This window comes from Dermacentor andersoni, chromosome 10, assembly GCF_023375885.2.
Source record: "Dermacentor andersoni chromosome 10, qqDerAnde1_hic_scaffold, whole genome shotgun sequence".
Classification (NCBI taxonomy): domain Eukaryota; kingdom Metazoa; phylum Arthropoda; class Arachnida; order Ixodida; family Ixodidae; genus Dermacentor; species Dermacentor andersoni.
Window position 1 is genome coordinate 117,355,263 of NC_092823.1, and position 23,385 is coordinate 117,378,647.

Sequence of the window (23,385 nt, forward strand, 5' to 3'; positions counted from 1 at the left end):
GTGGATACGCCTTGTGAGCTCACCGGCTTATAATTCAACATTTAAATATGCGCCGTAAGATACTTTAATGAAAAGTTTGATTACAAAACCATATTTATTTATTTAGGCATTTTAATTTATCATAGACGATATGGCCACCTCATCGAGTAATTTAGATCAAGAGTTAGAATTGTGCTATCTACCACAGGCAATGTTTAAAAAATTTTGACCTTCTAAAATGCAACAACCGGTATACTGTTCCCCTAAGGTCAAGTAATTCTACATTGAGCGATGTTCTTGTCATTCAGTTGTAGCTTATAACACACAGAAACTGTGCCGCGGGTTCTGAGGGATGCTGTAGTGGAGGACCCTGGATTCATTTTGCAAACTTGGGGCTCCTTAATGTACACCTAAATCTAAATATACGAGCGCTCTTACACATTTCAACCCCAACGCCATTGGTCCGCTATAGCCGGTAATTGAATTGGCAAACCGGCTTTCAGCAGATACCTCGCAAACACAACCGAAAACCGGAAGGAACACAACTACTAATGTACAATGTAGTGCAGCTGCGTTCAAATGCGAGGTATGTGAACACCTTTAAGACGGGTCCTGTAGGTAAGCTGTGTAACGTTGCACGTAACTAACTGTTTGTCCCGCGTGACACGCAGATGTGCAGAGGAAACTCAGGCAGATGGACCTCAGCGATGACCTGACGAGTATCAACGGGGACGAGGACCTGGAGAGCACACCTGTGACGTCAGAGTCGGTCTCGAATCGAGCCGTTTCTGCGCGAGTCCCGGACACTCCAACAGACTGTACCGACACCATCGCCCAGGTCCTGACCCTTGTTTCAACTTCGATTACTACAAACGTGTATAGAAAAGTTCCGCAACTGTTTTCGTGCGATGGCTGCCGCGGCAATGTGTGGTCGCGCTGTTGTTTTCGAGAAAGCGCAGTAATAACCTATGTAGTTTTGAAGGGACGGAAGCTCAGAGCAAAATTGGTTTCGAAGAACGACTGAGGAATACGAAAGAAAGTAAATGGATTGCGAGAGCGTTGAAGTATTTGCGCAGACAAAATATTGACTCACAGTGGAGGAAACGAGCTACGAAGCTTAACAGCAAGTATGCGGCCGGTACAGTAAGCAGAATGGCAACAAAGAAAGTTAAGCGCAAAGTCAGAGACACTGAGACAATCTATCGGGTGGCGGCAAAGGAAAAGAAAGCGAGTACGAGTAACTACCTCGAAGTTAAAGACTAAATCAGGAAAGAAACGTTTTGCGGTAACTCAAAGGGAAGCTTTTCACTTTTCGAAGCCAGATCAGGATGCCATATAACTCGTAGTTATAATGCAAGGCACAGCAAGGAAGAAGACGCATGTGTTTGCTGCGGTAAAGCTAGGGCAAGAACGGAACGTGTTTTATTAGAACGTGAAGAGATCCACCTAGCGATTGGTTTAGGTTCCGCTGCCCCCTTAAAGCCCTGGAGTTCCGGGATAGCACGAGGTAAAGCATGCCTGTAGGCAACAGAAATAAGTAAAAGACGATTGGAGGTTTGGTGATAGAAACGCGTAACCACAAGCAACGGAAGCATACAAAAACAAAGTTCCTAACACTGGTTCAGAAGTTCAGAAAGCTTGATGCTGTGAATATATATATATATATATATATATATATATATATATATATATATATATATATATATATATATATATATATATATATATTGACAAAAGAAATGGTGGGCAACGAACCACCCCGTTACAAAGGGGATGCTCGTACCATTTATCCATCCAGGGGGCAGCTCTGCGCGCATAGTACAGGAGGAGGAGGAGGAAAAACATTTATTAAAGGAAAATACACTCACGTGTCTCTCTGCCTTCTACAGTGCAGCGCCATTGCAATGGCTCAGCTGGCGTGCTAGAGCCGGCGCAACATACATGGACATGCGTTGTATCCGTGCCGTGTAGCTACTTTCGATTGCGATCGAGTCCGATCTGGATCGAAATTCTTTAGCGCGATAAGCTCCCTCCAGTATCTTACGCGTATAAGTCAATCACTATTGAGAAATTTTACCCCAGTTGGGCTCGATTGCTATCAAAATATGATGCCCGTATTCGACATAGCGGAGACTACAGAAAAACTAAACTTGGATACAGCGGATGGTTTGAACTGTCTCGGCTATAGCGAAGGAATCGCTTCGAGTACGGTGAAACGCTTGCAAAGTAGTGGATAGATTTTACTTATTTTTTTTTTTCAGAAGACCAATTCACCAATTCGAATAACAGCACCAGAGGCAAGACAGATAGAAGGAAACATCCTGTCTGTTGCTCTGTTATTCGATTTAACTTATCATGCGTCAGCCATGCCAAGTTAGCATGCCGTTACGTTCGCTAAACTGATAGTCTCTGTATAGCAAATTTGCATCTAGATTAAAAACAAAGCAAAAGCAGCAGCCTAAATATACAGGGGAGGTTCGCGACGAAGAAAATCGTTCAATCGTACTCGGCATGTCGCAGCTCATCAGCCACGAGTGTTTGCTGCCCAGATCTCACGCTGGAAGGGCGCGCCCATACGGGGTCGTATTCTCGGACGATCACTCTCGGCGACGCTATCCCGTTCGTGCGACGTAGTGCCCGACCAGCCATTCAGCTCATCCGATTTTGGGCAACCAGCCAATATACGCGCAATGAAAGCGATATCTCCGAAACTGAGCGTCCTAGAATATGTCCCGTGAATGTTGCAGGTGGAAGACGTGAGTGGCGGCGAAGGGAAAAAGGCGCAGCCGGCCATGTCAGTGCCCGTGATGGACTTGGGCCCCCTGGCCGACCTGCTGGACCAGGGCCAGATGGAGGAGTTCTCCATGGCACCCTGTCCGCAGGGCACCACCATCCGGTGCCGCATCACGCGAGACAAGAAGGGCGTCGACAAGGGACTGTACCCGACCTACTACCTGCACCTCGAGAAGGAGGACAGCCGAAAGGCGAGTAGTTAGTCTTAGTTGAAGTTGCAGTATTAGTGGGAGCAGTAGCGGTACTGGAAGTAGTAGCAGTCAGTAGTAGTAGCATTGGCAACAGCAGTAGCAGTAGTAGTAGTAGTAGTAGTAGTAGTAGTAGTAGTAGAGAGAAAACGGTTGTTAGAAAGGCAGAGGGGTTAACCAGATTTAATTAGTAGTAGTAGTAGTAGTACTAGTAGTAGTAGTAGTAGTAGTAGTAGTAGCTGTAGCAGCAAAACAAGGGCTATCAGTAGAAGTAAGCAGTAGTTGCAACAATAGTAGTAGTAGGCGTAGTACTTAGTTGTTAGTAGTAGTAGTAGTAGTCGCAGGTAGCAGTAATAGCTGCAACAGTGGCAGTAGTAGCAGTGCTAGTGACGTTAGCAGGGCAGCAGCAGCGTGCAGTAGTAATTCATTGCTTTGTTACACTGATGACAGTAACCAAGAAGGCGTGAATTCACCGGTGACTGCCTTGGAGACTGTGTAACATTACGGCTGGCATCTTCTAATGGGATTCCTCTTCTCCACCACGGGTTGTTTCACAAGTGCTTGACTCCCCGAAACGTTGGCAGCTGCCGAGTCTTCCTTTTCTTCAAACATGATTGAAGAAGGCATTGGCCCAGAAATACCGCGCTAGCTACTCCTTGTTTTATTAACAGGTGGTACCGTTAAATATATAGTTTCCTGCCTTTAACGCACATGGCTCTCATAGAAGGACGAGTAGAAAACAAGTTAAAGCAGACACAACGACATTCCCACGTAATGGTGAAAGCAATAGAACGATATCAAAGCAACAATGTCAACAACGGCCCTACTACGTAACATACACAGCAACAGCAAAAGAGCGTGCGTCTATATATATATATATATATATATATATATATATATATATATATATATATATATATATATATATATATATATATATATATTTATATATATATATGTATATATATATAAGCTTTTACATCCGTTATTAACGTCCTACGATGCCGTTTCTACAAGATTTCTTTTTTTCCTACCGAAGCGTGCTTCTGTATGGCTGCTGTTGATCACCCGCACAATTGCTTTGAGATTCATGGTATATGATCAAACGTCATTAGGGACAGTTTACATATCCGTCTTAGTTTAACACTGTGACGCCATTCAAGAACTAGGTGACATGTTTCTTGGGCCGCAAGACCGACAACACTGGAAATTCATCGCATCCAATTAGGAGCGGGAAGCTCCGCTATTTAAAACAATTTCTTTAGCGTTCTCTGCCTTAAAATAAACTGCATTTATGCATGAAACAAAGTGCAGTTGATTAGGCCTACGCTAGAGTTAAATAATTTTGCCATGCCGGCGGGAATACAGCGATCAAATCGGATGGTATAACAGGGTATGAACGTTGTATTTTGAAAGGTATGACTCACGAATGAGATGAGAGACAAACATTTCCGGTGCCTTCTTTCTTTTTCTTCACTATACGGTGATATTGTGAATGCAGGGCGCTTCGGATTTACCAGCAGTGAAACCTGGATTTAAAGAATGACCAGCCAAAGCACATTCCTCCTCTCTCCCTCCCCGATCCACACCTTTGTGTTCCAGAATGGCCGTCCTTTTCTTATTCTTCAAAATCTTCTTAGTGGAGTGGATCAAACTGCAGTTTCGAAAATAGCTCAGATTAGGGTACGCCACCGCAAAATTTCGTATAGGCAGTGATAAAAGGTCTCCTTGGCGGCAATCGATACAAAGGCCTTCGGCTCGTACCTGTGTTTCAGGCACTCGCGGAAGTGGCCGGGGAAATTCAGCACCTGGTCCTCCAGGCGCACCGACGGGTCGCAAAATAACAGGGTGTACACTTCAAGAAACGGCGTTTCCGTATCTGCCGTGGAAGGGATCGCAACGCACCAAAACGAGGGCCCGTTTACGTTTTGAACGAACCAGCTTGAAAACGCTAGACTCCCGCCACTTTCCAGTTCAGCCACGTGCTCGGGGTAAAGGAAGTTCTCTGTGAACAAAAGCCACCTTGCCGCATTTACTTTAAGCTCCTTAATCTTCCAAGGAATCCCGACGAAGGTGCTTTGGGAAGCTCTCAACAGGGATGTTATGAAATCGTAGGGCGAATGTAGGCGCGCTAACCATGAACAAGGTGGCCGATATCCCACGGCTGCACGAGAGCTGTGCGCAACTCGATCGCTGCGTACCAACCTCATATAACGTCTTACACACGTAGTTCATAAATCTACGAGAGGCGAGATTTGTAGCTTCGCAACGCGACCATCTACCATCGCATATATACCACGGGTGGCACGAGCGGCAAGGCTGAGAGGCCGTGCTTTGTACAGAGTTCCCGAACTTTGTTTCAATACGTCCGCGAATGGACGACGTATGTTTGAGAGACTCTCAGGGGCAGGCTCCAACCGCCTTCCTTGAAAAAACTATGCCTCGCTGATTCCGTGCAGTACACTCAAGACTGGGGCTTGCGTCAGCCACTCAGGAAAGGGAGCCGTGTGCATGTTTATTGAGAACTGCGGTGGAAGGCAAGCCGATTGTTTACGGCTAATGCTTCGTCGAATCCTTCAACAGCGTAAAGAAATTGTACACTCTTATAAAGAATAAGGGCGTAATTCGGTCCATAGGTCGCACGCTTGCATAAAAAATGACGTAAGGGTGTGAACTTTAGGTAGTTTCGCACCCTTATACATACTGAAGGGTGTAAATAGCGTAATTGTGCATTCAGCTGAAGTAGCGTGTGGAGCATAATCGGAGGCGGGACAGTGGAGAGCCCCTTCTCGAAGGCCCGCATTCCCAAAGCTGTTGGTTCGTAAATGCGCCTAGCCATTGGTCGTACGCCTTCGCTGATAGCACCATGGTTAGCTGGAATTTGTTCTTACGAAGTATTCTAGCGTATACCAGCTTTACGTGAACGCAGGTCTTGTTTCTCTTTTGCGGCTTGGCTGAGGGGACCCGTAGCTTTGGCTTTGCTGCATGGAATTCGTGAGGTTCACAGAACGGAAACCAGAGAAAGAGCTCTTCTGCAGAAAGCGACTTCGCGAATGCTTTGGAACCTCCGCAATCCAGAGTTGAGAACTGGGCTGCTGTCTGTAAAAGGGGAGGGGGGCTTTGGCGTGCAACGCAGCAACCTGAGGCCTGGGAGGGGTGCGACAAGAAGGTAGACTTGCACAACGGCGACTTCTATATGTTCGCGAAATGAGATGTTTCTTTCGTGGGTTCATAGTGTGAAAGGTGTCTCGGTGCGGTTTATTTGAATCCGCAAAGAAAGCAGGAACAGGTGCTTGGAGCGATGAGGTTTTTTCCCACGGATGTCGGGAAAGCAGGAAATAGGCATAGTTCCACCTTCCTCCTGGCGTGCAAGCACTGGTGGCGGTGGAGGGATTGGAAGAGGGAGGGGGGTAGGTTTGGAGAGGGGTGCTGAAACTCAAAGGTTTCGGTGTCGAGGAAGCCGGTTGGGGGTCAAGCACGCGCTTCGGGTGTTTTGGAGCGTTTCTGGGTCAGATAATATAATTCTAGTTTTTGAACTGGATTGCTTGAAGGCGCGGAGATTAATTGAAAAAAAATAATGCACAGTTGACTTATAACTTTCACTTATTAAGCTTTTAATTTATTTGTAGAACGTATTGCAGTTTATAAGTTGTTGTCGGTGAGTTCAGAAGGCATCTATATTTGGAAGGATTTCTGACGATGGTGTCGCTTTGACGATGTGCCCCGTAAAACTTGCGGTATAGAGGCTTACGGCAGAACCTCCCTATAGTGGGTAAGCATTATTTCCAGTTCCTCATCTTGCATTCATTCAGCGATTGATTGATTGAGCGGACGAGTTACGCACACCGGTGCTCACTGTACAGATAGTGACGCAATATGCTGTAAGTATTGCAATGACTTGTTGCAGTTGACTAATTGGTGAACCCAATCAGTCGAAATTATTTAAATCGCGCGAAATAAATGTAATTGCAATTAATGTGAATTATGATTAAGCAATGTCATGTAAATTATGCTTCATTGCCCTCATTAATTTATTGTTCGGTTTAAGTGATGTAATCGTCATTAATACTAATTAAGTTTAAAATATCCTAATCACAATATTTAATACTGTTCCAACCAAATGAAGTTAATGTTATTAAATTGAAATCAGGCTATATAACCTTAAGTTCCTTTACCTATTTTTGATTAGGCTTAATCGAGTCAACCTGAATTATTCTTGATTAGGCCAATTACTGTAACCTAAATTAATTTTAGTTAGCTTCACTGTTCCTAATCACGCCCAGTCAATTGTAATTGCGCCTAAATAATTTCCCACAATTAATCTTCATTAAGCATTGTTACCATTCATTAATTATAAGGAGCGTTATTTAGGATGAATTATTTCAACATCATTCTTTTATTGACCCTAATTACTCTTAATGCTTCTTCAGGACTAACTATATATATAGTCATAATCATAAATCTCAGCAGTCATACGTAGGCGTAATGTATTCTCATATATGCCCTCATAGGAACTCATGTATTTCTATAGAGAGCATTGTGTCACATGTTACATATAGATGGACGGACGGATGGACAGATTTCTGAGGGAAGCAGCCCTAGAATGCGTACGCATAAAAATGCACTGACTTTTTTGTCAATGGGCTGTTTTAAGCAATAAAGCCCATATAGAACTGGAACGCAAATATATTGCGTCGCACGCGTTGGGCGTTAACACCTCAAAACTGGCAGCAACGTCACTATTAGATCCAAATGGATATGCCTTGTGAATTTCAATGTTCCGTAACGTTACTACTTAAGAACATATGAGAAGTGAAATTTTGTCGATTAGTGGAATATGCGTTTCGCGTTTTCGTGCAAGTAATGCCTGTCTCGTTGGCTAAAGCAGCTCGAGGAATTGAATTGGGCGATTTCCCACAAGCGATTTCTAAAAAAAATTGTATAGTAAAAGGGGAACACCTAGGAGAACACTGGAACACTTTACCTAGTCATGTGTGATTTTTATAGGTAGATATGAATGTTACGAGTACTTACTACAAAACAAAAAAATACTAGACATGGCATTGAATGCAAACATAGCCATCGTCTAGCCATAAACAAAGGCAAAAGCCACTTCAATATCGAACGTATCACAGATCAAAGCCAACTTAAGAACTACCATACCAATCTGACAAGAAGTTCGAAGAGCTGCTCCATATCAGCGGTGTTGATTCGTTTTCTTTTAAGTGCTGGTGCTTTATTTTTCTTCACATAATCATGCTTATTTTTGTTTTATTGAATAATTATTTGTATTGATCATCTCGCTTTTTCATGAATATGTTTTCTTACTTGCACCAGAAAGCCATTACATCAGTAACAACCAGGACATCTACGTCTAAATATTAGAGCTTTTCTTTTACGACATAGGCCACGACCTACGACAGGTCAACATAGGTACTCCATTATGTTTTTGTGATCACGAAGACTGATCCGAAGTGACGCAGTTATTCGTGCTACATGTCCCCAATGTTTTCTTTTTCTGCTAGGTTTCGCGCTGTGTTTCCCAAGTAAACATGTACCTAAACTTGGTGAAGGAGGAGGCGGGGAAGGCGTGAAAAACACTCAGCCACACTTCGTGTCTGACAACCCCGGCGCGTCTGCCCGTCCGTGCAGGTGTTTCTGCTGGCCGCCCGTAAGCGCAAGAAGAGCGCGACGTCCAACTACCTGATCTCCGTGGACCCGACCGACCTCTCCCGAGGCGGCGAGTCCTTCGTGGGCAAGCTGCGTTCCAACCTGCTCGGCACCGCCTTCACCATCTACGACTGTGCCGAGGGGCCCCGGCAGAACACGGAGAAGCGATCGGTCCGCTCCGAGATCGGAGCCGTGGTCTACGTGAGTGTGCCGACCTGGCCCTATAGACTCTTGGGCAAAGGCACTCCCTTTTTGCCGCACAACGATTATCGTCATCTGTCTTGTCCGCATTACCTTCCTTTAACGCGGCGAGCCCGGTACTTTCCAGTAACGAACGGCACGCGCGTAATCAGCACGACATAGCGCTGCCGACAGGAAAGTAGCGGGCGCGGCGTTTTCGAGGAAGGAAACGCAAGCAAAGCAGGCGACGATTATCGTTGTGTGGCAGAGATACACCCCAATGGGTGTAACTTTGTCTAGGAGTGTACACTCTCAGACAGAGGTACACCCTTTGGGGCGTGTCTCTACCACACAACGATAATCGTCATCTGCCTTGCTTGCGTTTCCTTCCTTGAAAACGCCGCGCCCGCTACTTTCCTGTCGGCAATGCTATATCGTGCTGATAACGCGCATGCCGTTCGTTACTGGAAAGTACCGGTCTCGCCGCGTTAAAGAAAGGTAATGCGGACGAGGCAGATGACGATTATTGTTGTGTGGCAGAGATACACCCCAAAAGGTGTAATTTTGTTCTAGAGTGTACCAACGAGACGTCAATGAACACCTTGGAAGAGTGGCGACCCACTGTTTAAAAGTCGCAAAAGACTCTAATTCAAGTTTTCGGCCCGTAAAAGAGTCACACATATCAAGTACGAAGGTTGGGGAAACACTTCTAGGGTATTGCCACGTTGCAGTGACGGTGAAGAACCTGACGGCGCCCAAATTGTGAATAACGAAGCTGTAACTCTTATTAGACGCAAAAGTGTGCCCCCCCCCCCCAAAAAAAAAAAAAAACGAGAAACAAAAAGACTAGTAACACTCGAAGCACAAGCATGGCGGCAAGCACCAGTCTTCCGTCGTCAAAATCCCCAGAATCTGAGACAATATTGAAGAATTTCGGCCTCACTATGCATGCCTTGCGCCGAGCGACGCAGCTAACAGTGACAAATTGATCGACGTGAAATAGCGAAACATTGGATTTGTGGACGCGCGCGCTTTTCAGTATCTTAATCTTACACTGAAATTCGTCTCGAAGTTCCACCCTGGTGTCATCGTTATTATCCTTACGCCATGATAAAAATGAAATATTGGCTGACGTCATCTAGAAATGAGGCCTGGTAAGATGGCGTTGGTCATAAAATATAAAGGGTGTCCGAGCTAACTTTAGCCAGAGTTTGAAAAATATGCAAGTGCCACGTAACTGGACAGAACAAAGGTAACGTTGTTTACCGTCGCTCGAAGATACTGAAACTATATTTTCGTTCTGCCTCATTAGATAATTAGTCTTAATTAACTAACCAGCTTGCCAAATATTAGAATTAGATGAAAAGTGTCAACGAGAAAATTGAAGAGTGACAGGCAAAACTCCCGATACAGCTTTCTGTCGCTCAACACGTGCTAGCTTAAACCGTTTTTCCGAGCGTGAAAGAAGGCCGCACATGCGCGGAAATTTGCCGCGCGACTGGCCGCTCGAGGTGCTTCGCGAGGTACTTCGTAGGGAATAGAGCAAACCAATGTATCATGACATCGCGACCCATTTACGCGTTGGATACAGAAACTAAAAGGGGCCCCCAGAAACTAGTTAATTATGCCAGTAAATTAGTAAATAACTTCTGGCGCTCTAACGTTTGCTAGTATTTTTCTAGGGTTAAGGTGACTTGGAATTCATTTAGTGCGACAAAATGACAAATCGTAAATATTGTATCGCTTCTTCTCGCTTTTATTTGACAGCGTGGGATGTTAAAGGTACACTAGTGCGCAACACCGAATTTAGTCTATAGTCGTGGTAACGTAACACAGGGCAGTCTCAAAAAACGCCACTATTCAACTCAAAGACAGAATACGTGCGCTAACGAATTAGGTTCGCTAATTTTCGTGACGTCAAGACGGAGGCGGACAGCAGGTATGGAATATACTAAGAGAGAAACTTTTATTGACCTAAACAATTCACGTGCAGTGGCCTGAGCCCCTTTAGTCCAAGGCCCCACTGGCCTCGGTCGCCCGCTTGACCTGTCTGATGAAGGACTGTGGTCCCGCCAGGACTGAGCTGGTTAGCTGTGCCTCCCATTGCTCTAGTTTGTGGTGTGTTTTATCAAACGGGTGCGATTAATAATCCCATGTAATGTGTTGAAGTGTTGGTATGCCGCCGCACCAAGGGCAGTCGGGCCTGTAGCGAGGAATCGCGATGTCACGTAGCTAGTCTTCGTAAGCGGACTCTGCGTGAAGCCATTCCATCTCGCTTTTCTTTCTCTTTCTCCGTGCCTTCACAAGTCTCCACTAGAATAGATGCCTCCAATGTTCGTGTGCGCCTAAAAACGTCGAACACGCCCACTTTTGGGTGCGCAGGGGGAACAGGTATTAGGATAGAGTTTGTCTCTCAGGCTATGCGGCTTGCGTTTAGAGCACCACCACGGCTAGAAAGCTAAGTGGCGATAAATAATTCAATTACAGAAGATAAAGCAACTACTTTCAGCGTACATAAATTTTGAATTTCGGATAACATAAGAGCAGAAAATATATTGCGTTATTGCGTTTAATTCTGACTGGCTTGATTGCTATCATCAGCTAAGGCAATGTAGAAAGTCTACAATTAGGGTACTGCATGAATACTTTGTTTAGCGCAAAACAACAGACACAAGAAAGACGACCCCAGGACAAGGCGCTACTCTCAACTGACATTTTATTGCGTCACTCCTTTATGGACAGCTGAAACTAGAGGAACATGCACAGCGTACTGCAGGGTACTGCAGCAAAATCTTACTGATGCAGCCCTATAATTGCTACCAAACCGACAACCGGGCATCGGACAAGAGCGGCGATTCGTCGTTCAAACTTGGTCATTTTTGTTAGATGTGAAACATCGATGGACGGCGTCATCGTTCGTCACTTGCGAAAGTTGCGAGATGCTCAGAAAACCGGGCCAGGCTGCGATGAGAGCTTCCAGGGCTGCCGCCATGTTTTTCGACGCAATGCTTTTGGGGCAAGTTTGAAACATTGCGCCCTACAATACGATTGGAATGCGAATAATAGCGTGCCCGTCGCGAAACAAAAAATCAAACCGTGTCGTTCATTTAGGCGGCTCGCGCAAGCGCAGTGGCAATGATCTAATTCTTAAGAGTCGGGGAAAAAAAACGTTACGTCCACTTGGCTGCGATTCTGAACTTACTCGAATTCCGCCATGTTGTCGAATTCCGCTGTGTTCGTGTTTCGAGCCAGTGACAAATGAATAGGCGGTAGATTCGACATTGTGGCAGAGTCTTACAGCTTCCAGCATAACAGCCTCTGTTATAACTACTTACATGGACAAATCTGACCGCTCGCAGGAGACAAACGTCCTTGGCTTCAAAGGACCTAGGAAGATGACTGTCATATTGCCAGCCATGAGTAAAGACAACAAGAGGATTGAGCTGAAGCCATCGTTCGTGAGTTGGCGTTTCATTTGCTTGTAATAGGAACACGGACGCAACTGCATGATCATAATTATCATCTTCGTCGTCGTCGCTGCTGTTGTTGTTAGTAGTAGTAGTAGTAGTAGTAGTAGTAGTAGTAGTAGTAGTAGTAGTAGTAGTAGTAGTAGTAGTAGTAGTAGTAGTAGTAGTAGTAGTAGTAGTAGTAGTAGTAGTAGTAGTAGTAGTAGTAGTAGTAGTAGTAGTAGTAGTAGTAATACTAGCAGTGGTGGTAGTAATCGCATTTGTCGTTGTTTACTAAATAAACAGATCCTGAAAACATAGGTCATCCAAAGGTCCGGTATGCGGATCTTCAAGAATAAGCCTATAACGACTGAGAAATTTAGGAAAAAGAAAAACTATAAGAAAACCAAAAGAAAAATGAAGCAAACACACAAAGTAAAAATAGCAGAGGAACATAACAGTACTTCACTCAATTATACCCTGCCGCATATACAATATGCACAATAAAAGCGCGCTGTATCGTCAGTATGCTGACGTTCGGTGACAGCTCGCGTTACGAAAACAGTCACTACAAGGAAAAAAAAAAGGAGCCTCGCACACTGCGAAAAAGCAGTAATAGTAGTAGTCCCCCGTAGCACTAGTAAAAGTGGCATTAGTAGTAGGAGTAGTAGTAGCAGGAATAGTAGAAGTTAAGGCTGGCAGACGTAGCAGACGGTGCGGCTCTCTCCGGCTGCTCAGAGAGCGACTGACCAATCAATGAGGCCCGATTTCTGGCGCACGTTCCCGGAAAGCCCAGCTGTCAAAGCGGGCCTAGCTTTGACCGAAATATCTAATCTAGGAAGTTGCGGGATCGGTGCCCTTCTGGAGGACAAGCCTGGGCCGGGACCAGTGGCTCTCGTTCGCACACTGCAGCCAAACGAACTCGGGTCTAGGGTGGTGGCCTTCGATGATGACGTCATGCACCACTCCGCGAGCTGTTGGGCTGTTTCGTTCTTGGCGTGCCTAGATCGATCGTATTACGTGTACGTGTAGTTCCTGCCTTAATTTTGTACTCGTTAGGGCATTGCGGTTTGCTTCGTCTTTGCGACGCAGTGCCAGAGTAATCTGAAGTTTCGCCCGGGTGAAAACGCCGGGAAGGTCGCAGGATAATTTTTCTCCGGCTTAGGATCACGCTGGCTTAATTATCATAATAACACATGATTGCTAGCGTAACAAGACAGGGACTAAGGAAAGGACACGGGACCATGCTAGTTTAGCATTGAGAGTAGGTGGAAGGTCAGGGCCCATTGTATAGGAAAGTGACACAGTTAAGGCAGAAAGTTGGGCTAGTTCTTAACGAGCATAGTAAGACATGATTACTACCGTAACAAGACAGGGACTAAGGAAAGAACAGCATGGTGCCGTCATGTTCTTTCCTTAGTCCCTGTCTTGTTACGCTAGAAACCATGTCATATTATGCCTCCGCGACCACAGAACTTGCTCTCTCCCATTAAACGTTGCCAGAACAGCTACATCATTGAGTGCTCCCGGCTGCGTGAGCACCCAGCACTGCAAAGCAATGAATTATCCCCATAGCCTCCGCGTTAGATAATTCTTCCCTCATTGGCTTAAATAAATATGGTGGGTTGGGGTGAGGAGGAAACATAGAAAACGAGGTAAACAAACCGAGGCTGCGTGAAATTCGTGAGATTGGCCGGCCGCTCTATAGCTAGCGAAAAAAAAAATCGAAAGAAAGTGAAAGCGAGAGAGATTTTTTTGAGGGAAGGCAGAGAGGTAGGGCTGAGCTAGCGTGCTCTAGACGGTTACCGTGCACAATGAGAACAGAAGGGGAAGGAAAGACGGCTGAAGAAGATGATGATGATCACAACGTAGAGGCACGCTAGATGCACGATCGTGCAGCAGTGTTCATGGCGCGGTCCCACATCGATGCTGTGGAGATCACGAAAAACAGATGTGTTTTCACAAAACTGCAGTTAAAGAAATACAAAAAAATTACACAAAAATAACTTAGATTTCTCTCTCAAGCGTCACCTGTTGCTGCTACGGTAGCGATTTATGTTATGATTGGACAACTCTTCTTGCGAGAAGACGTGAGGCCATGACAGGAAACGGGGTGTCTAAGAAAATATCAAATTTCTTTATTCGTAAAGAGCGAACATCAGAATCGCATTGCCGAAATGCCATGTCACTGCGAAAGAAACTCATTTCTGCGCAAAAATATTTAATACCTAACGGCGGGACTGTATCGCGAAATTCTAGAAACAGTTTTTTATCCTTTCCTCGAATAGAAACATTCCAGTTTACACTTTTCGAGCAGCGATGTGCGTATAAAGGGAATGTTTCCTTTTCATCCTGTAAAGAAACAGCCGTAAAGACGTAAAGGCGTAAGGAAACAGCGTCTGAGGAATTTGTACATTGCGTTAGGAAATATGATGTGCATTTGTTACACGATTTACATGGGGCTTGACAGACACGGGTTAGAAATAAACGCAAAGTTCGTATGTCCCAGTATAGTTGATTCCTAATGCTTTCACTTTTTTCTTTTTCTTTCTTTGTCGTCTGCTTACAAAGGAACACGGGGGACTGTTGGAGCGATGGAAGAGTCGGAATATGGAAAATCTCCTCGAACTTCGCAACAAAACGCCAGTCTGGAACGATGGTGAGTACCCACCCTCTAACCGAGGCAGCGGTTTGATGGGCTGCAGCGATGGGCAGAAGCGGACGCAATAACTTAAAGAATACAATCAACGGGCACTTCGCTCTCGCCTCTCCGTCTCTCCTGAGCTGCATCCTAAAATTCACTCGACCAATCGACAAGCCTGCTAGCTGGTGCTGAGAAGGTCGTGTGGAAAACTACCGCGGGCTCTGTTCTGTGCAAAACATGGGGCATATTTTTCCTATATATGGTACAGAATGGTGTGGCATCTTTCATTGAGATACCTCGAACGAAAGTATAGTGACACGAAAGGAAAAAGAGCAAGCACAATGTGCAGACGTTCTTTACCGGACCTGAATATTTGGAATGAGAGAAATTCCCCTTGGGGTGGACCTTCTTTTGAGAAAACATCCCTGCAATTTCGCAAAATTTTGAAAAGAAATACCCATTTTAAGCGACGATGTGCGAGGGTGCGAGAGAGAAGGAGTTTAATGGAAGCTGAAGATGTCAACTGCTCCATACGCAAGGCTTGTTGCTTCAGATGGGGTGTTGGAGGTGACATGAAGCGGAAACGAACACAGAACCGTGAGAATGCAAGAGCACAATAAAAGCGAAGATAAAGAACAATGACCTATGAATAAATAAACGAATTAGGCCCAGATAAGTACCCCAAAAAAATCTGTCTATAGGACCTGACTGACGTAAGTATAACAGCAGTGCGTTAGTGGCTCAGATTCCATCCCCACTGTTGTCAAAGGGTCCCGAAAATCACTAGCCTGTGTTTGTCCACGTGCTGCTAAGTAAAGTGTTCGCTGCCACCTTCACGGTTGTTTAGCGGTGACAGTGACATAGCATGGGCTGTATGGCATCAGATACACGAAAAAAGAAAGTGCGCGAAAAAAAAATCTTGAGAAGAAACGGGACAGGACGAGCGCTCTTCCATTTCTCATCCTGTTTATCTCGCGCTCTTTTCTTGTTTTTTTTTGTCAGTAATCAATAGCAACAACGTTTCAGACACCATCAGGTAGTTTGAATTCATTGCATAGCAGCGACTAGATTTGAACGATCATAGAAACAGAAACAGAAACAACAAAAAACAAATACTGGTGCAGGCTGCATGATGTGATGGTGCAGGCTGCATGAGATAAACTTTGGACAAACTCGGCGTACACGCAAACAAAAAAATGCTGAATAAACAACAATAGATAAATAGAAGCCAGCCTCGGCGTTTAAATGCTCATTTCCCCCAGCGTCACCACTGCACAAGTATATAACTAACCAAAGGTCATACGAAAAGTAGCGACGCTCGAACTGAGCAATATATCTGAACTTGCTTCGACTAGTTTTGCGTGCAACTAACAATAACTGCCCTTTTTGTACTTGCTCTATCACAAAATAAACATGCAAGTGCTACATCACTACGCTGTTATAACTACCGTAGACTCTGTGTAAACAGAAGTAATTTCAAGGATAATGCCGGATTAACGGGTCGATGGTGTCACGTTTTATTGCCTAGTGATAGGCGCAGCGTTAAACCCCAGCTCAACGGAACCTATCGTCTTTGTGAACTCTAGTTAAATGGAACTTCGACCGAAACTACAACCCAGATCATCGGCGCATGGCACATGAAAAATGCGAGATACGTGTAAAATTATGATGCTATTTGGAGCAAAGAAAGCCGAATCCGTAAGGAACTTGTGGAAAATGTTGCAAGTTGCAACGGTGTTTTCATCATGAGGAATCCACTAGGCAAGTGATGAATCCTTGCGGAGAGCCAGAGAGCAATGGGATCGGCGGGACCTTGAAGTTTAGCTGTCCCTGCTGTTTCGTTCTCAGCGCCAGGAATAGGAGACCCCACGTAGATGATGCCCTAGTTGCCTACTGCGAAGACACATTCGAAAATATTATCGGGTGGAGTTCGTGGCGAAGGTGATAATGCTATTAACAATGACAGAGATATTGCTGTTTCAGTGGGCGTCACTGTTTCGGATCAGACGGCATGAGGTAAAGTCGTAAGCATGAAGCGCAATATTTAAATCAAGGACGGCGCAGAATGATTGGGAGTTATTCCGCGCCAACACACACCCACCCACACACATTATATATAATATATATATATAGGTGTGCTTATTTATCCTTTTCTGGGGACTGCATTTCGCCCGCGAGCAACTTTATGTTATCGCTCAGCGCAAGAAACATCTGCATGATTTAGAACTAACTCGAATGTTGTCGGTGATTCTATGTGTTGTGAAACGAGATTGTATGTGCGACAGGAATTGTGTAGTGCTTTCTGGGAAGCACGCGGCCGCTGCTAAGCACGAGGTCGTGGGATCAAATCTTGGCGACGGCGGTCGCATTTCGATCGGGGCGAAATGCAAAACCACCTGCGTACCATTTAAGTGCACATAACATTTCGGCACACGCTAAAAAAACCCCAGCTGGTCAAAATTACTCCGGAGTCCCCCACTTCGGCGTGCCTCATAAACAGATTGTGGTTTTGGCTCGTAAAACTTCATAATCTAATGTAGTAGTTCTTCAAACTCTCTGGCACTTTAATAGAGCCTCCTTGTACTTTGCTGTGTGGAAAATGCTGAATATCAGAGAAAGACGAAATATGTCAAATTAATTTTGTACTATGGATTCGCTGTTTCAGACACACAGTCCTACGTCCTGAACTTCCACGGCCGGGTGACGCAAGCGTCTGTCAAGAATTTCCAAATAGTCCACGAAAACGATGGTAAGCTTGGCGCTGAAAGTGATTAACTATTGACCTCGACAGACTACTGCCGAGACCGCTTTGATTCACTTTTTAAACACAAGCAACGTAGGCAATTAATTATCAGTGTGCTGTGAGCGTAGTCAAGAGTAGCCATTAGCAAGATAGCCTAAGCTGCCGAGAACAGTATTGGCTACTCTGAGAAGGATGATATCAAAAGCTTTGTCGTAAGACAAAACTGCGTGATCAGTGCATTCAAAGTTGTGCAGGTAATCAGGATAGGCCAAAATTTTTAAAGCAACTGAATGGTATGTAGTCTAATTGAAAACCTAAAAGATAGCTGTATAGTGGGCACTTCGTTGACGCTTGGAAATCTAGGCGTGATTTCTCTATATAACAATTTCTGTAGAACTGTTCCCAGGGATTTACGCTAGATATGATATTATCTGAAGTCATAATCGCCTCCTTAGACAAGTGAAGTTTGCAGGTCTACATATCGTGTGGATGAATCATCTAGGGAGGCAGGGAATACTTTCTATAGTATCCTCCCGTAGTAAATTGTAAAAATTGCGAACCCTATATTGTTGGATACCACAAAAATTCTCCTCGAAACATGGACCTGGTACTGCGTGCAAAAAAAAAAAACGAAAATAACAGTTGTAGGCAACAAGTTTTAAATTTCTGCTTTAAGTGATTTTTGGTGACTTATCCACATAAATCATGCCTTGTTGCGTGTTTGCTTTCCAATAAAGTGGCATGTCAATCATACGTAGGAACCATCGTTTAATGCGCACTTCTGTGATCCAGTTCAACCAAACACATTTCTCGTTTCAAAACTCACATAGCGCTTCCTTTCACGAGCTTCTGCGATTCGGACAAGAGTGGAGGATCGGATTGTTCAGAAACTCATCTATCGCATTCCTTCTGTCTTTCGCAGCCGACTACATCGTGATGCAGTTTGGCAGAGTGACCGAAGAGTGCTTCAGTATGGACTACTGCTACCCACTGTGCGCTCTGCAGGCGTTCGCGATCGCCCTGTCCAGCTTCGACAGCAAGCTGGCCTGTGAATGACCGTTACTGAAGTCGCCTAAAGACATTGCCCTGCTGCGCAGCAATCGAAAATGGCGGCGCGTTGTGCTTCACCTGAGGAAACTCCGCCGCAGAAAATGGGACTGCCATGGATTTGCCTTCAGCGACGCCGAATGGATTCCATGAAGCCGGGGAGGAATGGACAATGGTCACTCGCTGGACAATGCGCGGTTCGACCAGTGCGTTTTGTGGGGGAATGGAGGGAAATCGTGTTGCTGACTTTCCTCCCTCCATCACCCCTCCTACCTTTCCCTCTCCCAGCTTTCCCTCATTTCCGGTGAGGCTGCAGTCGAACCTGCATATCGTGCGCATGGATAGAACTGATTGTTCGACATAGCAAAGCAAGGCTGTAATCATACTCGCCGATATCAGCGTGTATAAAATACACGCAATAGTGAATGTCGGATATAGAGAACCAAATCTAAACATTTCTCGTCAATATAAACGCCTCGCAGAAGTGCGCTCATAACGAACAATGACTATAACGAAGTTATTTTGGTGTCCGGTGCGAATTCGTTATAGCGAGGTTCGACTGTATATGCCGCGGTCGCCACTTCCGTGGTGGATTAGAAGGAAGATCTGTGAAGATGAGGTAGCTTGAGAGCTGACGAAGTTAAAGTCACTGGAGCCATGCGCAGTGGCATTTTGCACTGCCTCGCGACCATCCACTTGCCCAAATCCTGTTTCACCTCGAAACGACTCAAAGACTGGTAGGTCTTTAACTAAACGATATTTGCCGTTACATCGTTGACCCCACTGAGCGAAATCAATCTCTGCTTGATGCGCAAGCTACAACAGTTCAAAGAGAGCTGTGCTGCAATATAAGCTATGTTTGCGCGCTGTCGGTGGAGGAAAGCGTTTGTTCTTGGATATAAGAAAGTCGACAACTAATACCAAGATTGAGATTGTGCCTCACTTGTTAAGGCCGCTACTTTTTTAATTTTTGTAATGCTTGGTATTTCAGCGCAATCTACAAGCTGATTTACTCGGTGGCTCATGATTTTAATTTAAGCAATACATGGGTTATGGGAAGAACCTAAGTCGCTTTTAACTTAATTCAACCATCCCGCGTTATTTACTGTAAAAAAAAAATTGATACACGAGTATCGCTCACCAAACGGTAATTCGTCATCCTCCTTATTTTAGTGCTACTTGCAATCACATATATAGCATTTTTTATCTTTGGCCCTAGTTATAGGCGGTCTATAGTTGCAACTAATCTAAGGTTTCTGCTCGCGGCGCTTAGTGTTGAAGTTTAATCAGCTCCAGCTCTGTTACCGGTACTTTGCTCTTAAGCCCAATTGGTAGGACAATCGCCTCCAGTCAGGTTGCCATTCTGGGCTCAATTTTCAGAGCGCTGTCGCATAACTGCAAAGGATTCTTTTCGAGTAACCAGCACAGACAGCTTTTAGCATGCGGTTATAATAAATGGATGCTTTCTTTCTAGAGAAATATTACAATGGAATATCTTTTTTGCATTCCTGCCTTGATGTGCAATCTTTGTCAGTACTTCTAACCACTCGTGACGCCTGATGAAAACCTTGACTGCCAGAAGTGTAGCCAGTCGAGCACCAAATCTACGCACATGCCAATCTCAACGAACTTGAAGTCGATAAAAAAATAAATCAAGTGATATTACAGCGCTTTTAGGCACAACTATCTACAGATAACAAGGACGTCACGTGATCTCGAGAAATCTCTGTGAGATGGCGATAGGCATTAAACACACGCACACAAAAAGAGAAACATGCACCCAGTTTCAGTGGTGGCTTCTCAACTATGGAATGCATAAGGCAGCATAAAAGACATGGGCCAATGGAATACGTCAGACAGACACAGCTGCTATGTATACCTTACGTCATCCACTCGTACTTGTCTTTAGAACATATTTACAATCCACAATGTACAGCTCATTAGCCCAAATTTCCATCCTGGTCAATCTTATTTTTTGTTGCCGCCTTTCAAACCAACGTCACGCTGCAAACCCGGAGAAAATGCACCTGCCTCTAAAGTCAGTGCAAGCCTGTAAAACTTATGAATTTTGTTTTGAAATGCGTTAATAGTATTGGTTTTTTTTTTAGGAATATCCTCTGGATAAGATCACAACATGGATAAGTTGAATGAAAAGGTGACTGTTTTGAGTTTCAAATAAACGTTCTTGAAGTGCGATGCTTTGCCGTCATTTGACACTTTGACACTTTGGCTCTTTGGCACTTTGTCACTTTGACAGATGACCCTTTGGCTCAACCAGTGCAGCTGCACAAGGTCAGCGAGCAGTGGCAGGTGACACGTGACACCCAAAAAAGCATCAGTCACACTGTATAACATGAAGGGCAACGCCAAATTTCTACTCTGGAGGAATACTTTACTTTCTTTCTTTTTAGACTACGCTATCTTCGGGAGAGGCTCACATACGTCGCTGAGTAAAGAAACAGTCCCGGTTCCGGGTTTAGGCCCGCACAGTTTGAATGAGTGCCTTTGGGTGTTATAATACTGCCGAACAGGAACGACAATGTTGTTGGCAATCTTGATACAAAAAGACAGAGAAATTTGATCACATGAACCCAAAATCCAGAAGCCGAACATACAATTTCCTGAGCAGTTTATCTCAGTGAATTTAATTCTCGGTTTCGACATGCCAAAATCACGATTTGATTATGAGGCACGCCGTAGTGGAGGACTTCGGACTAATTTTGACTACCAGAGGATATTCGACGTGCTTCCAATGCACGGGACCCGGGTAATTCTTTTCAGTCAGATGATTATCCAACTGAAGGAATAAGTATAACCTCAAGTTTGTATGTCACTATCGACTGCAGCTGTTACATGTGAAAATCCGCACATTATTTGTACACGCGTAGAAACACTTATCTTCCTAGTACTTGATATCAGCCATTCTTTCTGATGAACTTGAAGAAAACTGGCACTTAAGCTTACTCAATTGCCAATGACGCGTTCGTCTTAAGAGGGCGCGATACTTCTCACAGGAATCGGTAATCCAAGAGTGAATTCAATGCGCCGAAGTCGTAGATTCCTTGCCATCGATAAGGCGCCTGTGTATTTCATGCTCTGGCCACTTGCGTCAAAGTCTGGGTCACGTATTCCGGTATTCCTGGGGTAATATCGTAAGTACTCGGGCTTCAGCAACTGCTACTCGAGTTCCTGTGCGTCAGAACAATGCATTCTTCCATACGCCTAATGTACAACCATATGGCGATACACGAGAAACATGCTGTCTCTTCAGGACTAAGAACGCCAAAAATATTCCTCCAAGTCCAGAACCGCTTTGAATGTTCCACTTTTGGACGTGTTCGAAAGACTGCTTGCTGGACCCAAATACGGTAATCGCAAAGGGCCAGGAGAGCATTGTAGTACGTGATATGGATTTAAACATTGTCAACGTGGTGAGTAAATGCAGACGTTAGGATGCATCACGCAATGCCAGTTGCATTAAAAGCGTTTTCTTTATGAAAATGCATATACTACACTACTTTTGAATCTAACCTGTTTGAGTTAGCGAGGTAGGTAAATTCCGTTTTATTTCAATATTTTACAATAAACTGCACGTAACACACTCAAGGTAAAGCAAACGTACACTGACTTTATTTAGGAACAGAGAAGAAGCAACTGCCGATAAGTATTGCGATTTGCGAAGTATAATTACCGTTTCAAAACTTCACTATGCCTTAAATATCTAATTATTATGTAATGATCAATCATTGAAATTAATAATTAATGCTTAATTTTCACCAGAGTGCAAATCTTGCGGCTCAATTAGGAGGAATAAGATCCACTGATAGATATACAACACAAAGGGTGAGAACACTATTATAACATTGCAAGCAAATTAAACTTTAAGAAAAGAAAAAAAAAAACTGCCCAAAGCAGCAATTTTACCGAGCACGAAGTAGTGAGCAGGTGACATTGAATTGATCCTCAAGAGAAAGATGATAAAGGACTGCTGAAGGATATGAAAGGGTAATGAAATCTTGCAGTTGTTCTACCGTGCAATCACTCGTAGTCAACCAATCGTGACAGCAGCGCAAAATCCCATATGAGCGTGCTAAGCGAGTAACTATGGTGCTTCCGATATGGTTCAATCGGTAGCCTCGAGTTTCTTGCCATTGACACTTGTCAACTGAGGTCCAAAGGAGTTCCATGCCACCATAAGAGGTCGCGGCAAGGACGTGCGACTGTCTGTCAAGCCAAGCAGGCGTTCGTCGAGGCAGATACATCGTCGACAACCACAGCCAGGCTGCCAGTGCTTACACAGTTTTGCTTCGCCTTACCATTGCGCTCGCGTTTGACCGACTGTCATCTAATCTGCAGCGTTCCCGCTAGATTGGAAGTACTTTATTGAGCAACGACCTGGTAACCGAACGCAAGAGGATGTGCTTGCGCTTATGCAATCAATTACTAGAGGTTGTGGATATTTGAAACTTTGGAATGAGGAGTCGAATACTGCCCTATGCGATTCAATATTCGAACCAAGTATGATGTAGTCGCGGGTACAAATATTCTTCAAAAGGTTTTCAAGTATTTCGAGAATTCTAAACTCTTAACTCAAACATGAAATTTGAGCAACAGAATGACAAATTTCATGCGCGCGACCACAGTACGGCCAGAATATAAGAAGTACTAGAGCAGGTTACGTCATTCAGGACGCCA

The 23,385-nt window shown here is 44.5% G+C and overlaps 1 protein-coding gene across 1 annotated transcript in view; it reads left to right on the forward strand.

Moving 5' to 3' along the window:
* Positions 1-20,886, forward strand: part of ktub (Tub domain-containing protein ktub) — an 87,652-nt gene extending 66,766 nt beyond the window's left edge. The window contains exons 4-10 of the mRNA XM_050192293.3: positions 651-817; positions 2,727-2,963; positions 8,613-8,831; positions 12,170-12,268; positions 14,828-14,915; positions 17,566-17,649; positions 18,566-20,886. Coding sequence (XP_050048250.1) covers positions 651-817; positions 2,727-2,963; positions 8,613-8,831; positions 12,170-12,268; positions 14,828-14,915; positions 17,566-17,649; positions 18,566-18,699 — 1,028 coding nt within the window. The 3' untranslated portion in view covers positions 18,700-20,886. The remainder of the gene's footprint in view (positions 1-650; positions 818-2,726; positions 2,964-8,612; positions 8,832-12,169; positions 12,269-14,827; positions 14,916-17,565; positions 17,650-18,565) is intronic.
* The last annotated feature ends 2,499 nt before the right edge of the window (positions 20,887-23,385 follow it).